At 43.4% G+C, this 16,578-nt stretch overlaps 4 protein-coding genes across 6 annotated transcripts; all 4 read left to right on the forward strand.

Moving 5' to 3' along the window:
- The first annotated feature begins 127 nt into the window (after window positions 1-127).
- Window positions 128-7,336, forward strand: LOC108111984 (heterogeneous nuclear ribonucleoprotein U). Of its 3 annotated transcripts, none has more exons than XM_017221705.2 (10): window positions 128-583; window positions 768-1,532; window positions 1,910-2,755; window positions 2,822-3,303; window positions 3,379-3,507; window positions 4,696-4,867; window positions 5,398-6,251; window positions 6,312-6,480; window positions 6,547-6,617; window positions 6,667-6,764. In XM_017221705.2, the coding sequence occupies exons 1-10, from the start codon at window positions 442-444 to the stop codon at window positions 6,670-6,672; spliced, it is 3,636 nt and encodes a 1,211-aa protein (XP_017077194.1). In that variant the 5' UTR covers window positions 128-441; the 3' UTR covers window positions 6,673-6,764. The 3 variants fall into 3 exon arrangements, with proteins under 3 accessions (XP_017077194.1, XP_041675599.1, XP_017077193.1); XM_017221704.1 differs by having other exon boundaries at window positions 129-583; window positions 6,685-7,336; XM_041819665.1 differs by having other exon boundaries at window positions 6,312-6,617; window positions 6,685-7,336.
- Window positions 7,337-8,083: 747 nt separating this feature from the next.
- On the forward strand, window positions 8,084-10,313 carry LOC108112049 (serine palmitoyltransferase 1). The gene is made up of 6 exons (XM_017221802.2): window positions 8,084-8,148; window positions 8,381-8,454; window positions 8,526-9,025; window positions 9,084-9,411; window positions 9,465-9,830; window positions 9,894-10,313. The coding sequence occupies exons 2-6, from the start codon at window positions 8,407-8,409 to the stop codon at window positions 10,056-10,058; spliced, it is 1,407 nt and encodes a 468-aa protein (XP_017077291.1). The 5' UTR covers window positions 8,084-8,148; window positions 8,381-8,406; the 3' UTR covers window positions 10,059-10,313.
- A 587-nt stretch (window positions 10,314-10,900) lies between these two features.
- On the forward strand, window positions 10,901-15,460 carry LOC108112017 (1,4-alpha-glucan-branching enzyme). The gene is made up of 4 exons (XM_017221756.1): window positions 10,901-11,098; window positions 13,207-13,376; window positions 13,438-14,378; window positions 14,447-15,460. The coding sequence occupies exons 1-4, from the start codon at window positions 11,019-11,021 to the stop codon at window positions 15,311-15,313; spliced, it is 2,058 nt and encodes a 685-aa protein (XP_017077245.1). The 5' UTR covers window positions 10,901-11,018; the 3' UTR covers window positions 15,314-15,460.
- Window positions 15,461-15,771: 311 nt separating this feature from the next.
- LOC108111903 lies at window positions 15,772-16,479 on the forward strand. Its single transcript, XM_017221541.1, has 3 exons — window positions 15,772-15,795; window positions 15,884-16,042; window positions 16,099-16,479. Exons 1-3 carry the CDS (start codon window positions 15,772-15,774, stop codon window positions 16,477-16,479), a joined length of 564 nt encoding a protein of 187 aa, XP_017077030.1.
- The last annotated feature ends 99 nt before the right edge of the window (window positions 16,480-16,578 follow it).

A 16,578-nucleotide genomic window follows, 5' to 3' on the forward strand; every position in this document is an offset into this window, starting at 1 on the left:
TGACATTATCAAATATTTAAATATTACCAAATACATGTTGATGCACAACAGCGCCATCTGGATTTAATGTAATTCAGTATGCTATCGATAACCTACAGAGCACATGTATCGAACTTATGCACTGCAGCCCTGTAGTCGCAGCGCACCCAACTTCACTTCAACGCGTTCGTTATTAATTTTCGGGCCATTTATTTATTCGCAACGAATGCGAATGTAAAAGCGAATATTTTGGCTTAATTGTGCGCGGACGGTGCTAGTAGAAATTGCTAGTTGACTTTGGTGACATTTTCAACGCGAGTGCCATTTGCCAGAGAGCGCGATTTGGCATTTAATTCCCTCTTTATTCTTTTTTCGCATCGCCAGCTTTTCAGCGGTGCGTTAGTGTTTGTGTGTGAGTGAGCGTGTATTCTTCTGCCGCCAATCCACAGTTGAAGCGGAAAAATGGATGTGGCGAAGCTGGAGAAGATGAAGGTGGTAGACCTGCGCAACGAGCTCCAGTCGCGCGGCCTGGACACCAAGGGAGTCAAAGCGGTGCTTGTCGAGCGCCTGCGGGCATATGTGGAAGGAGGAGCCGGCGACGGAGGTAAGTTTGTGTGTGTATGCGTCATTTGTGCGCCCGTTGTGTTTGTGTTTGTATGTGCATGTGAGTGTGTGGCTTGCCGCGTCCGAATTTATATGCGTTTGTGTGAGTTTATGGCTCGGCGTAAATTAGTTGTAAGTTTTCCTTATATAATACAAGTAATCACTTTTCGTTTTCCCGCCTTCAGATAATGCGCCGGTCACACCAAGCCGACGTCAGCGTCGCACCCGCTCCATGTCTCGCTCTCCATCGCCGGTGCAAGCTGCTTCTGTGGCCGCAGAACCCGTGCTCGATACCCTGGAAGAGGAAGAGCAGGCGGAGGAGAAATCAGAACCTGAACCCGAACAGGAACCTGAGCCGGAACCAGTACCCAGTGAATCGGAGGAAGCTGAACCAGTATCCGAAGAGGCAGAATGCACATCCACAGAACAAGCGATAGATGAAGTGGAGCCGGAGCAACAGACCGATGAGTCTGATAAAAAATCAGAAGCAGACCATGACAACGAAGAAGTATTCGAACAGGAAGCTCTTGTCGAAGCACCGCAAGATGAAGTGGTCGATGAACCAATGGAGGAGGACCATGCTGCCACCCCAGAGGAGCAAGTACAAGAACAGACGAAAGAGGAAAAGCCAAAAGAGGAGAATGATGCCGAAAGCAGTGTGGCGGCCGAGCATCAGTCAAATGGTGACAGCCAGAAAATGGACGTCGACGTAGAAGATTCGGCTGCCCCGAAAGCGGAGGAGGAGGTTAGTACCGCTGCCAAGTCGGAGGATCAGGGACAGGAGCGACGAAAACGTTCGCACAGTCGTTCGCGCTCCCGCAGTGACTCCCGCTCACCTAAGCATCGCAACAGCGTGGGCGACAAACGTGATTCAAAGGCAGCCGCGGAGGAGCGCACTGTTCCCGAGGACGAACCCACCATCGAGGAGAACAAAGTGGGGCTAAGCTGGTGTAAGTAACTTCCTATTTAGCATTCATATAATGATTATAATACAGTTCTTATTAAATGCAACACAAATAAGCAGCTTAAAGGAGATAGTTTATACTTCACTTCGATTTTCCTTATCGAATGCTTCGTATTATATATAGCCCAGCATAAGTATAATCGAAGAAACCTTTACTGTTTCACGATTTATTAAAGTAACTTAAGCTCAGGCTGGTTTTTAAAGTCTACTCTATTACGGCATTAATATAAATTTGTATTAGGTCTTTGTAAGTGTTTGTTTTCTTTTAGCCCCTTAGAACGACTCTGTTAATATAATTAAATTACTACAAACCAATCTCTTCAGTTTTATAACAACAAAAATATTTATGTCTTTCTATTTCAGTGGATTCCGACTTACACTTACGTATTGATCCCAGCACGTTTGCCTCGGCCAAGCCACTTTCCTCTGAAATTTATTCACTGATTTGGTCTGGAGCTAGGGCTAATTTCGGAGTTCGCGAAGGCAAAGTTTGCTTTGAGGTGCGTCTGGCTGAGGAATCGCTTCCAGAAAACTCGCACTACTTTCGTGATGAACCGCATGTGCGAGGTTTTCGTGTGGGTTTCTCAATGCCCCAGAGCTCCCTATTGCTAGGCGAGGCTGATAATTCATTCGGCTACTGTGAGACCGGACGTAAGGCCAATAAGGGCGAGTTTTCAGACTACGGTAAACCTTACCAGCTGGATGATGTTATTGGGTGTTATTTGGACCTGGAGAGTGAGCTATGCACCATTAATTACACTCTGAATGGCGAGGATCTCGGTGTGGCTTTTGAATTTGAAAAGAGCATTCTGGGAGAAGATGGTGCCCTGTTCCCGCACATTGTAACCAAGGGGTACGAGTACTCGGTGAATTTCTCAGATGCCGAGCAGCTGTTGGTTAATGCCGAAAGGCCCACACGCAAGCGCCGCAAGCCACGCAAAGACGAAGACAAGGACGACGATAAAGATGACAACGATGGCGAGAAGTGGAAGGTTTTGGACGAAGCCACAGCTGACGATGATGAGGTCGAGAAGAAGGAAGAAGATGGAAAGGCTTCTTCGGAGAAGGATGAAGAGGAGGGCGAAAGCCCAGAAAAAGCCAAAGAGGCTGAGTCGGCCCCAAAAGCTGATACAGAAGTAGAAACGGAAGTTGCGGAGTCTTCTGAAGCTCCTAAGTCGGAACAAGAAGCTACCGAGACTTCGGAAACTGGTATGTATTGTATACATATAAAAGACATAAACCCCCTTAAATCCATAATTACTGTTTCTTTTTTAGCTGAGGCTTCTACTGAAGCTTTGAAAGAAACGGCGTCTGTGGCCAATGGCGATGCTTCTGCAGAAAAGGCCAACGATGAAAAGGAAACTGAGGAGAAGAAGTCCTCGGAGGCAAATGATGAAGAAGATGAGGACGGTCCGTCGCCCAATAAGCGACCAAAGATCGATGGCGATTCTGAGAAAGCGGAATCTGAGAAGGATAAAGAGAAGTCGCAGACAACCGAGGATGAATATGAGGATGTAATTCCCGAGCCAAGGGACACTGTTGCCCTGTTGGAAGGCTACGTTCTAATCGGCCTAGTGCCTGTCGAACAGCTTGTTCCCGGTCCACAACGCGCCGGTAGTCGCAAGGAGTGCGAAGTGATTCTGCTTGTTGGCTTGCCCGGAGCCGGAAAGACGCACTGGGCTCTTAATCATGTGACTGAGAACGCCGATAAGCGTTATGAGTTGATTGGACCTGATTCATTCATTTCTAAGATGACGGTACGTTGAATTTAACATTGAACTACTGTTAAAGGATTGTTGTGAGATATAATATACTATTTTCATTCTTTGCAGATCGATGGAGTCTCCCGCAAGACTGTGCACAAAGGCCGTTGGGACAAGGTTTATGAGGTCTGCTTAAACAGCCTGGCGGCTCTGGAAGATATTGCCATGAAGCGTCGTCGCAATTTCATACTTGACCAGGTAAAACATAAACAAATGACCCACACACACCAATACAAAACACCAGCCCACAAACACACAAGATAACACTATAAACGAACGATAACCAAACACCAAAACGAAACAAGCGAGAATTATACGTTGATGATGACTTTGGAGAGCCCGGCCATCACACTGGGGCTCTGATCCCCTTGGGATCCACAAGCAGGGTGCAACTAAGTTGCTAAACATTATTTTGTTTTGTACATTTGAGTATGAATTTTAATTGCTCATTGCTCCAAATCCTAGAGAACCCAAGTGCCCCCAATAAGGGCACCAACTGTGTAGGCAGGTATGTCCTAACTGTAAGTCGATCCGATAATTAGAGTGCATAAGTTTGAGGCAGTAAGTATATGTGGCATACCACACCCATAAGCTTAAGTTTTAGGTGCAGGTGCAACAGTTGACGGGGCAGTTAAGTGGGCATTGTAAGAGGAAGTGGGGATGAAAGTGGAAATGGAAATGGCATTGGAGAAAGATGAGTGAGTGAAATGGAATTGAAGGGAGTAAAATGAAGGAGGAGCGAGCGGCATGGAAGCCACTGTAAGTAGACAAACACAAATCCGATCGACGAGTCGTTCGCCTACAATCTAATCACATATACGTATTAGTACCTACTATCTCTACTCTCTATCTCTCTCTCTAAATGCCAACTATCTCATATATATGTATGTGTATCTACAGAGAGCTATGCGATGCTTCATCCTACAGCCAGCAGCACAGCCAACCACGACTACTTTTTACCCCATTGTACATTATATTATCCTTATTCAAAGTATTCAAAAGTCAACTGTTGTTAGATGTGTGGGCCGGGTTAACCATCCAAAGGCCACAATAGGTATTATGTTGGTGTGCGCGCCCCTTCCATAAGACCCCTCCAATGCCGAGTGCGGGCTGGAAGTGGGTGTCCCGCCGTACAACAGGTATGTGTTAGCTTGTAAGCGCGGAACTCGAGCTCTAAGCGGGCTGAGACGGCGGAAACTGCAACACTGTCGCCTGGCAACCGTGCCGAATCATCAACGTGTTTCTCAAATGGCTTGCTATCCGTTCGACGACTATCTCCCAACAACAATCAATCCAATCCAACCAAACGACAACTGGCAGACAAAATTTGAATCCAAATCAACAAAACAACACCAACCAACCAACCGATCAACTGTATTCTTGTAGACCAATGTATATGCCTCGGCCCAGCGACGTAAAATGAAGGGTTTTAACGACTTCAAGCGCATTGCGGTTGTTTGCATACCAAGCGAAGATGAATTGAAACGTCGCATCGCCGAAAAAGAGGAAAAGGGAAATGCTTTTACAGTTAAAGAATCAACAATTAATAACTTACGAGGTAAATATTGTCCACCACACCAAAGCAACGAATTGAAAAAAAACATATCCAGAATAATGTACGATCGTATAACTTATGTTCTACATATCTAAATAAGGAGACATTATTGTAAAAAACAAAATATAAAAAGTTATGTAAAGTATTTAGTTTGTAAGCAGCTGCACTTTATGTATCTGTACGTAATTGTAACTGTAAGCCTTAAAAAATACCTCATAATTTAATGATTATTATTTCCATATTCATTAATATTTATTCTATAAAAAACCACAAATCTTCGTGGCAACTGGTGCGTAAAAGAGCTTCATTTTTAATTGCAAATGTTTACAAACTGAAAGGAATTTAGTTTTGTAATCTTTTTTAAATTAAATTTATCTTTTGGAAGCTTCTAAATGCCTTTTACGCCCAGTCACCACCCCAGTCCATCCTGACCCCTTGTTCCACCTCTACAATAATGACTAATGTGTAAAGATAACGAAAGAGTTGGCTTGTCCTGCAGCCTTATTAATGATATACACGCAATCTTTTTCCAGCCAACTTCACACTTCCCTCGCTGGAGTTTGGCTGGTTTGATGACATAAACTACACGGAGCTAACTGGAGACGAGGCCAAGAGTGAGGTCAAGAAGTACAACGAGAAGGGCAAAAAAGCCATCGACGCAGAAAGATCGAGGGACAAGAGATCCCGAGGGGGTCGTGACAACTATCGTCGTGATGACCGCAACAGGAATCGGTACAATGATGACCGACGACGCGACTATGGTGGTCAGCGGCACGAAAGTCGGTGGAGCGATTCGAGACGTGGAGGCGGAGGAGGAGGCGGTGGTGGCGGCGGTTACTCTAGCAACAGTGGAGGAGGCGGAAGCCGTGGATACGACAACCGCCGCAGTTATAACAGCGGAAGTGGTGGCCAACAAAATTGGGTGCAGAACAGCCGCAGAAGCGGCTACGATGATCGCGGATATGGCGGTGGCGGTGGAGGCGGCGGTCGTGGTTATGACAATCGCAACCGTGGATACACAGGTGGCAGCGGGGGCGGCGGTGGTGGTCAGCAAAACTGGATGCAGAACAACCGACGAAGTGGATACGATGATCGCGGATATGGGAGTTCACGAGACTATCGCGATCGAGACCGCGGCAACGACCGCAGTCGAATGGGAAGTAACGATCGCAACAGGGGAAGCAGCCAGAGCAGCTATCGTTCGGGGGGCGGTAATCATCAACAACGGGATTTTCGGCCTGGCCACCGCGACACCAAAGAAGATAGTCGCGGTGGCTATGAGCGGTCAGCTGGTCAATCGCTACCCAAGTACGGCAATAACACCGCAGCCGGCGGTGGCTACGATCAGTACAAGCAACAGTCGGGTGGAACACCTGGCGGAGGCAAGGTAAGTGTATGGAAAATGGTCTTTTTGTTGATATTTGGTTAACTAATATCTGTCCTGCAGGCCTCTCTTAGCGGCAAGTGGAGCACGTACGGCCAACACCAACAGCAGCAACAGGCGCCGCATCAGCAAACGGGCGTCTGGCAAACTCAGCAGCAGTCACAACAGTACCAACAGCCTCAGCAATCGGCAGCAGGTCAACAACAATATTGGGCCTATAATCAAATGCAGGGTAAGAGTAAGAGTATTGTGATCGTCTTTTATAGAACGACTTACTTATTTGATGGTTTGACAACAGGTTATGGAAACCAACAGGCTTGGCAGAGTGCTGATCCGCAACAGCAACAGCAGTGGATGTCCTGGTGGCAGGTAAACTAAAAGTCTTGATTTATGAAGCCAAGAACTAAATACTAAAAAGGTCTAACTTTCCTTCTAGCAACAGCAACAAGGCTCTGGCGGAGCAGCGTCCGGTAGTGCCAGTGGAGGTGCGAGCGTCAATGTCGGAGGATCCGCTGGCAATAATGATGGTGCCAGCAATCATTACTGGTCTCAATATTCGTACTCCACGCAGTCGGGCGATAAGAAGTAGAGTGCATTGTGCTAGCCCCTGTTCCACCAGTCCCAGACCCCTCTACGTTGTCGCGGAAGGAGAATAAACCACAAATCGGAACTAAACTTTATAAAATAGTTTTAAAAAATTAACAAACATTAAAAACAAAATTAACTTAGTTTAGCCAGTTTGGGCTAGTCCAAACCAAGCAACTAAGAGGGCTTTCCCTCAATCAAAATTCATACCTAACCCACAAATGGATTGTGCACCATGAAGACTAGCTATTTCATTATAAATTGAACCTGCATTAATGTTTAATGTTTCGCTTTTCATTTTCCACAAAGCATTTTCTCTTTGACAGTGACAAAGCAATTAAATGAAACTCGGTCTTTAATCTGGCACTACGTATCTAGGCAGTACAACTTGTTTTAACGTTTTATTATCATTATTGTTTTATTTTTTACAATCAACGCAAACAATTGAAAGGAAAGCATTAGAGAAGAAACATTAACAAATAAATCTATACATTGAAAACGAATTAAGCAAATGGAGTTTGTGTGTGGGATATTAATATATTTTATAGGGGAAATCATAACTTAAATGGTAATAAACCATACTTATCTCCATTCCTGAAAAAAAAAACTAGAAACCAGAAACTGCTAACGCAGTTTGTGTGTGGGATATTAATATATTTTATAGGGGAAATCATAACTTAAATGCTTTATTAGATACTTTATTTCCATTCCTGAAAAAAAATAAATAATTATTTGTAATTTATTACATTATTATGATTATTACTATATACAACACTAATAATTTCATTTTTATAAAAATAAATAAGAATATTTATATAAAGATCCTAAATTAAATTGAGATAAACATCTAAAATAGGAAAAAAAAATGTGAGAATTTTTTTGTTTTATTTTGTGATTTTGATTTATTTTTATTTATTAGGTAGTTTCTGAGTTTCTCGTTTATTTAGTTGTCGTATTTAAAAATATCCATTTTGAAGAGCAACTATTTATTTATTATTAAATCGCATTTTTTTTGTTGACAAACCAGAAATCCCAAATGAATAATTTAAAGTCATGTATTAATTTTGGAAACCTAAATAATGATAACAATAATAGTAATAACCACAAAATTTTTTTTATTTTTATAGTGAAGATATTTTTGAACAAAAAGGTAACATAACGTTTATTTCACGGTGTGTGGAAGATTACAAAATCGCTCTGAAATAATATCAAAAAAATATCCTATTGGTGGTATTTTTTAGTACATTATATTTATCAGCTGTTTCGGCGGATAAATCACACCTTAAAATATAGTTAAGTTAGCAGAGTTTTGTAGGTAAGTTCTTGTTCTGAATTAAAATAAAAATGAAGAAAACTATGAAATAGGGGATATGTATTTATTATTTACGAAGACAAAAGAATTTATCTTTGCCTACACACCCTATCCGAAATAATTCCATACCGTATGGTAGCACAAGTAATTGGCCATATGTATGGTGATAAGAAAGCGTCGTCTGTATGACACATACTTTGAAGGAAATAAGGTGGTTTCAATTGATTTTCCACAGAAAGGGCACGGAACTGAACTCTCAAAATGGTGGCCATCCAGTTGTTTAACGAAATCGGTAGTATTTTCCGAAATGTAAGTTTGTATTTCGGTTTTTCCCTTACTGTTCTTAAAACTGACCATATTTTTTGTTCTTTCCCGGACAGACCCCTACTTTTGCCCTCGTTTTAGAGACACTACTGGTCATAACCGTGATTTGGCTGCTGTTGCATAGGCGTGGAGGAGGTCGCCGCCGCCAGCTGACAAAGGAGGAAGAAGACCGTATAATCGCCGAATATGAACCAGAACCCTTGGTGGCAGACACCGATCCCAATCATCCGCTGCTGCGCACTCGCATTGTTCAGTCTAGAGTGGGCAAACACATCAAGGTCGATGGACACGACTGTTTGAACCTAGGCTCTCATAACTATCTAGGCTTCCTTGAGGACCAGGAAATTCTAGAAGAGGCCTGCAAATCGCTGCGCAAGTATGGCGTAGGATCATGTGGACCTCGTGGTTTCTATGGCACCATGGATGTTCATCTGGACCTGGAGGATCGTATTGCTAAGTTCATGGGTCTGGAGGAGGCCATTGTGTACTCATACGGTTTTTCAACTGTGGCTAGTGCCATTCCTGCTTATGCTAAGCGTGGTGACATTATCTTTGTGTAAGATACTAAACCTTATTCTAAATTATTCCCCACCTTAAGACTATTTTTTTTGCAGAGATGAGGCTGTTAATTTTGCCATTCAAAAGGGACTGGATGCCTCGCGCAGTACAATTGTTTTCTTCAAGCACAATGATGTTGAGGATCTGGAGCGCCTGTTGATTGAACAGGAGAAGCGAGACCAGAAGAACCCCAAAAAGGCGCTCAAGACACGACGCTTCCTTGTTGCCGAGGGCATCTATATGAACACTGGGGAAATTTGTCCACTTTCCGAGCTGGTCGCCCTGCGTCAGAAGTACAAGTTGCGCCTGTTTATCGACGAGAGCATCTCGTTTGGTACATTGGGTCAGGGTGGTCACGGAGTTACTGAGCACTTTAATGTGAATGTAAGTGGGGAACTTTGTAAGGAAACGTAAAATAGTTATTGCTCTTCTTGCAGCGCGATGAAGTTGATCTGATCTCTGCAGGAATGGAGGGGTCCATGGCTACCATCGGTGGTTTCTGTGTTGGCTCTCACTTCATAGCCGAGCACCAGCGACTCTCTGGGCTGGGTTACATATTCTCGGCTTCCCTGCCGCCTATGCTTACCCAGGCGGCTATTTCCGCCTTAGATCGCTTCGAACGGGAACCGAAAATCTTCCAGCAGCTGCAGGCTAAGTCTAAGTCGCTGCATCAGAAGTTTTCGCGTTTCAGCAAGCTGATCATCCGCGGCAGTGAATTGTCGCCAGTGAAGCATTTGTATCTGGCTCAGCCAGCCGAGAATTTTGACCAAGAATTGAAATTGCTCACAGAGATCGCTGATAAGGTATAGACTTCTACTCATTTTGTAATGTTGAAAGACTATATTTATTTCCACTGTCTTCCACAGTGTATTGCTCGAGGAGTGGCCGTCGTTCAGGCTGCGTACCTCCAGAATAGGGAGCGCCAACCAGTCCGTCCCAGTATTCGCATTGCCGTAAATCGTTTGCTAGAAGAAGCAGACATTACCACTGCTTTTGAAGTCATCGAGAGTGTTTCGAGCTCCGTCCTATAAGCCTTCCCTTTGGAAAAGGAAATATGATTCTTCGACAAGGGCTTTCTGTTAAGTTTTAAGGCCTGCAGTCTCTATCCCTTTTCTAATCCTTAATTAACAACCACTTCAGTATGATTTATTTAAGCTATTTGATAGCGCTGCACTTGCTCTTTGGTGTTGAATTGCTTTGCATTAATAACAACTTTAGATCTAGGAAAATTTCAAAGTTTTTATGTTTCAGATAAGAGAGGTGGTTAAATAAAACTTTTAAGGTTACTTCGTATACGCCTTTTTCATGAGTGTTTTCTAACGCCTTGGAAACCGAGAACGATTTTAAATAGTCTGATAAAGCTAATATGATGTGACTCAACTTCTTTGATAGCTTTCATTGGGAAATGTAATAGAGAAATAAAAAATCTTTTACGCAATTTGACATACAGTATCAAATAGTAAAATAATTAAAACTGATGCTAAGAAGCGAACTAATCTGTAAATAATAATCATAACCCTTCGACTTTCAAACTCATGTATTCGAATGATCTTGACAACGACGACCCCAAATCATCATGTTTTCCACATAACGCTTCGATTTCGATGCCGTTCCCGATGCCGGTTCAAATATGTCAGCAAACGGCAATTAGTAATCAGTGGCAATTGGGCGTATACGTACTATGTACCCAGGTGCCCAGCTATCAGTGCGAATACGCAACATTTTGGCGACAAAAACATGCAATTACAGCACTTCTCTTCTTGATGTTTACATTCGCGAATGCCGGGCGCAAAAGACAAAGCTGCAAAAACAGCTGATCCATTGAAAAGCTCCCGTTTCGCCGCAGAGCTTTTGAGTTGGACTGCAGCTGATGGATGAGCACAGTTGTCGGTCAACAGGCAAACTAGCAGCGCCTACGTTTTCGTCGCCTCTGTTCTCTTTAGTTTACCTTGTCATCCGAGAATCTTCTCGGGGATTCATTCTCCTCCGCCATGGTCGAGGTTAAGGACATCGAGAAGCTGTTCGAAACAGATGGCTATTTGCGGCCGTTTGAGCATGAGATCCGTCGCCGGTGAGTAAAGATCCGTGTTTCCCAAATGAAACCGCATCATGTAACCCAAGGTTGGCGCCGGCTTTATGCGGCTCTATGCTGATAAGCGAGTACGGCGTAACTTTATAGGGCAACTGTTGCCCGTAAACCATGCTGCAGCCGTATCAGCTTCTTGTTTTGCCCGGTGACATGCAGTTGGAAAAACTGCGTTCACAATGTCGAATGAAGGTCGCCGGTGTTTGCCGACCCGCCCTCTGTGCCTGTGTATACTAGTTAGTCTATGTACGTGTGTGTGTTTGTTGAACCATTAAAGATGTGTGTTCACTGCGTGTTGCCGGCGTGTTTGGAGCATGGATCTTGGCCTTGGTGGCATTTTCCGGGTTCCCAAATCGTCTGCTAGCGCCATTTCTATTTCTGCACCACTGCAAAGATTTGGCGTCTCTTCCGTTTTCGCGAATTTTGTTTTGGTTTCTTTTCTCGCGTCGAACACATTCTGATCAGATGTGTACTTTTTATACCCGTTACTCGTAGAGTAAAAGGGTATACTAGATTCGTTGAAAAGTATGTAACAGATAGAAGGAAGCGTTTCCGACCCTATAAAGTATATATATTCTTGATCAGGATCAATAGCGAAGTCGATTGAGCCATGTCCGTCTGTCCGTCCGTCCGTCCGTCCGTCCGTCCGTCCGTCCGTCCGTCCGTCCGTCCGTATGAACGCTGAGATCTCAGGAACTATAGCAGATACAAAGCTGAAATTAAGCATGAAGATTCTTGAGGTCCCGGGACAGCGCAAGTTTATTACAGCATCCTGCCACGCCCACTCTAACGCCCACAAATCGCAAAAAACTAAAATTGCTGAAATCTCAGGAACTATGGCAGATAGAAAGTTGAAATTCAGAAAGTATAATCTTTAGATGACAGCGCATCTTAAAGTGGTACTACTATCCGGCCACACCCACCCATACGCCCACAAGGCTCAAAAGACGGTTTTCGGATTTTCTAGAAAAGCTTATATCTCGGTAACTATAAGAGATAGAAAGTTCGGATCAAGCATGTATGTTTCTATGATGCTCCCAATGCGAATTGTTTTTTTCCGATCACGCCACGCCCTTTCTAACGCCCACAAAACCCGAAAAACCAAAAATGCAAAAATCTCGAAAACTTTAAAAGCTACACAATTTTGCTTAGGAACACGTATTTAGGAGATGCCTCTGCAACTTGCCACGAAGTTGCATCCGGCCACGCCTACTCTAACGCCCACAAACCGCGGAAAACTGTGGAGTCTATAATATTATTATGAATGCCTTCGTTTGACCTTGTATAACTTATTTCTGTTAATATCTATCTATTTACCAAAGATTTTTCAAATCGGAACATTATTTCGCTATTTATGAAGAAATTAAAGTTATAAGGCTCCACATGGGCAGTGACGTCACTATAAGCATACTCAACATACTTCCTCTGACAATAGGTGGCGCCTTGTGAATTTCCACTAGCAAAATTAATATTTTAAAATTGTGTAAAACAGTAACGGGTATCTTATAGTCGCGGCACTCGACTATAGCGTTTCCTCTTGTTTATTTTGTTTTCGATTTACATTAAAAACTTTAAGGGTTTAAAAATGGAAAAACCCAACCTGGTTCCAAATAAATGTTTTTTAACATTTTCCGCTTTTAATTTTTAATTATTTAAAATTTATACAATATAAATAAAAAATCTGAAAGACTAGATCTTTAAAAATGTTTCATAGTAATATTGAAAAATAGTTATTGTTTTTAGGGCACAGGTTAGATTCGACCCTGGACTTTCGTTATCAGAGGTAGATGCTCTGCTCTATTAACCTATCTTGTGTCAATAGGTGTGGAATCAAACAATATTCACATATCAGTAAAACATATCAATAATATATAAACATTATAAGGAGCATTAAAAGTAAAGTCAATCTAGCTGGAATCAAACAGTAGTAATGTTTGTACACATTTTTTTTATTAAAAATTTTTAATTAATAGTCTGAACTCTCAAAATCAGTGAATTATTCTAAAAATAACCTTCATCTTCAAAACGTTAGCATTTTCAAATCAGAAGAAGAACCTGTTATCAAAATCATATCTCAATATCTTTCTTTACAGACATGGCGTTCTCCAGGATTGGCTAAATAAAATAAACCAGAGCGAAGGCGGTATGGAGGGTTTCTCGCAGGGCTACAAATACTACGGTCTCCATTTCCAGCCGGACAATTCGGTGATTGCCCGTGAGTGGGCACCTGGAGCCAGAGATGTTTACCTTACGGGTGATTTCAGTAAGTTGTATTCTACACAAACTCCACAGATAAAGTCTAACTGATCACCCTAACCCCACAGACAACTGGCACTGGGAGTCGCACCCGTTCAAAAAGCTTGACTTTGGCAAGTGGGAGCTAGTCCTGCCACCCAATGAAGATGGCAGTCCGGCTATTAAGCACATGAGCGAAATTAAGGTGATCATTCGCAACCATTCCGGCCAATTGCTGGACCGCCTGTCGCCCTGGGCCAAGTACGTGGTTCAACCGCCCAAGTCGGCCAACCAGGGTGTAAACTACAAGCAGTACGTTTGGGAGCCACCGTCTTATGAGCGCTACCAACGCCAGCATGCAGGTCCGGCCAGACCCAAGTCTCTGAGGATATACGAGTGCCATGTGGGCATCGCCTCTCAGGAGCCGCGAGTCGGCAGCTATGACGAGTTCGCCGACCGCATTGTGCCACGCATCAAGCGTCAGGGTTACAACTGCATCCAGGTAATGGCCATCATGGAGCACGCATACTACGCCAGTTTCGGCTACCAGGTGACCAGCTTCTATGCGGCTTCTAGTCGTTTCGGCAATCCGGAGCAGCTGAAGCGTATGATTGACGTGGCTCACTCGCATGGGCTCTTCGTTTTGCTCGATGTGGTCCACTCGCACGCTTCCAAGAACGTGCAGGATGGTCTGAACCAGTTTGATGGTACCAACAGTTGCTTCTTCCACGACGGAGCTCGTGGAGAGCACTCGCTGTGGGACAGTCGTCTCTTCAACTACGTGGAGTATGAGGTTTTGCGATTCCTGCTGTCCAATTTGCGTTGGTGGCACGATGAATACAACTTCGATGGCTATCGTTTCGATGGAGTCACCTCCATGCTCTACCACTCCCGAGGCATCGGTGAAGGATTCAGCGGAGACTACAACGAATACTTCGGCCTGAACGTTGACACGGATGCCCTCAATTACTTGGGTCTGGCCAATCATCTGCTGCACAGTCTGGACCCGAAGATTATCACTATCGCAGAAGTAAGTAGTGTACTATTCCTCGGTTTTAACTTATGTAATTTATAACTTTTTTTGTTTACCCTAATTAGGATGTATCCGGAATGCCCACATTGTGTCGCCCAGTTTCGGAGGGAGGCATTGGATTTGACTACCGCCTGGGCATGGCTATTCCAGACAAGTGGATCGAGCTACTGAAGGAGCAGAGTGACGACGAGTGGGACATGGGGAACTTGGTGCACACGCTAACCAACCGCCGCTGGATGGAGAACACTGTGGCATACGCAGAATCTCACGATCAAGCGCTGGTTGGCGACAAGACGGTAGCCTTCTGGCTGATGGACAAGGAGATGTATACGCACATGTCGACGTTGTCGGACTCTTCGCTGATCATCGACAGAGGACTAGCGCTGCACAAGATGATCCGCCTGATCACCCACGCCCTGGGAGGCGAGGCTTACCTAAACTTTATGGGTAATGAATTCGGACATCCCGAATGGCTGGATTTCCCGCGTGTCGGCAACAACGACTCGTATCACTATGCTCGCCGGCAGTGGAATCTAGTAGACGACGATCTGCTGAAGTACAAGTACCTCAACGAGTTCGATCGGGCCATGAACGAGGCCGAGGAGCGCTATGGGTGGCTGCATTCCGGACCCGCCTGGGTCAGCTGGAAGCATGAGGGCGACAAGATCATAGCCTTCGAGCGGGCCGGCCTGGTCTTCGTGTTCAACTTCCATCCGCAGAGAAGTTTCACCGGTTACCGTGTGGGCACCAACTGGGCGGGATCATACCAAGCGATCCTCTCCTCGGATGATCCGCTGTTCGGTGGACACAACCGCATCGATGCCAACTGCAAGCATCCTTCCAATCCGGAAGGCTACGCCGGCCGATCAAACTTCATTGAGGTCTACACACCATCACGAACGGCCGTGGTCTATGCCCGCGTCAGTGATTAGATGCTAGTCGATACTGACTCCGGACCTGGTCTCTATTAAAATTGTTAATGCCTAAACGAATTTCACATTTAGTCATAGTGTTTGTTAATGTTACGAATCGGGAAGCCATCATTGAAATATATGCTCATTGAGGTATAGTTTTCTAAAGTCATTCGTTTTAATTCGTTTTGGAAAAAGCTGTAATATGGTAACTATTACTTAAAAATTATATTTTCAAAAATTTAAGTGTCTAATTGCGTCGAAATTTTCTTTTCTCTCAGTTTTCAAAATGACTAATGCGTTTTTTTAAATTTGTTTATAAGTTAAAAAAAATTCATTAATCATTCATGTTGAACAAATGAATGTTAAACGTCTATAATTAAAACTCATCAGAGACATATTTAAAACCGTAAAGCCATTGAGCCATAGCATTACATTTGAAAACAAAGTTGGAAAGGTTTGCCTCACAACTGAGAAAGATGCGTTACCTAGTGCTAGCCTTAGTTAGTTTTTGCCTAAAAGGGATGCTTGTGAGTAGGAAATTCTTATATTAAAAAAAATTATTAAATGGTAAAGTCTAATATGTGCTAGTTAAGTGAACCCACCGTTATTTACAAATTGAAAAATATCGAGTGCTCAACAGTTCCTGGTTATTCGGCCAATGCTTCATGTTTTATAAAGGCTATCAATTGGAACAAGGCAGTGGCCCAAATGGATGTGGATCTCGTAAAACCTTTATATAATATAACAGTAAGGTTTTCGGAAAACCTATTTAGATATATCTATAAAATATCTCTTTATTGCAGGTTCAGTTTCAAGTCTTCAAAAGGGACTATAGTAATAAGTACCAGCCGTTTCTTGTGAATGTTATCTTGAAAGTCTGCGATATATTATCAAAACGAAACTTTATGCCTTATGGGGTTATGATTCTTAAAACTGCAAAGCAATTCTCAAACTTTAATCATAGCTGCCCTTTTGCCGGACATTTATTTGCACGTGACGCCTATCTAAATGAATCGGTTTTCCCGAACTTTTTTCCTTTGGGCCTCTATAAAGCGAACGTAACCATAATGGAAAGCTACGAAAAGTTACCAACGGCTCACGTTGGGGGTATTGTTTGGTATATTCAGGCCATGTATCCCATCCAGACAAAGAAAAATCCAAAGCCGCGACCTTTCTCCTCATAGGACTTTAAATAGTATTATATAAAAGTTAAAAAGTCCAATGTATATGGTTAAAATAAATACAAATTGGGCAATGTTTGGTGAATAAATTTAGCTCTGAAT

The sequence above is a fragment of the Drosophila eugracilis genome, unplaced genomic scaffold, assembly GCF_018153835.1.
Source record: "Drosophila eugracilis isolate 14026-0451.02 unplaced genomic scaffold, ASM1815383v1 contig_90, whole genome shotgun sequence".
NCBI lineage: Eukaryota > Metazoa > Arthropoda > Insecta > Diptera > Drosophilidae > Drosophila > Drosophila eugracilis.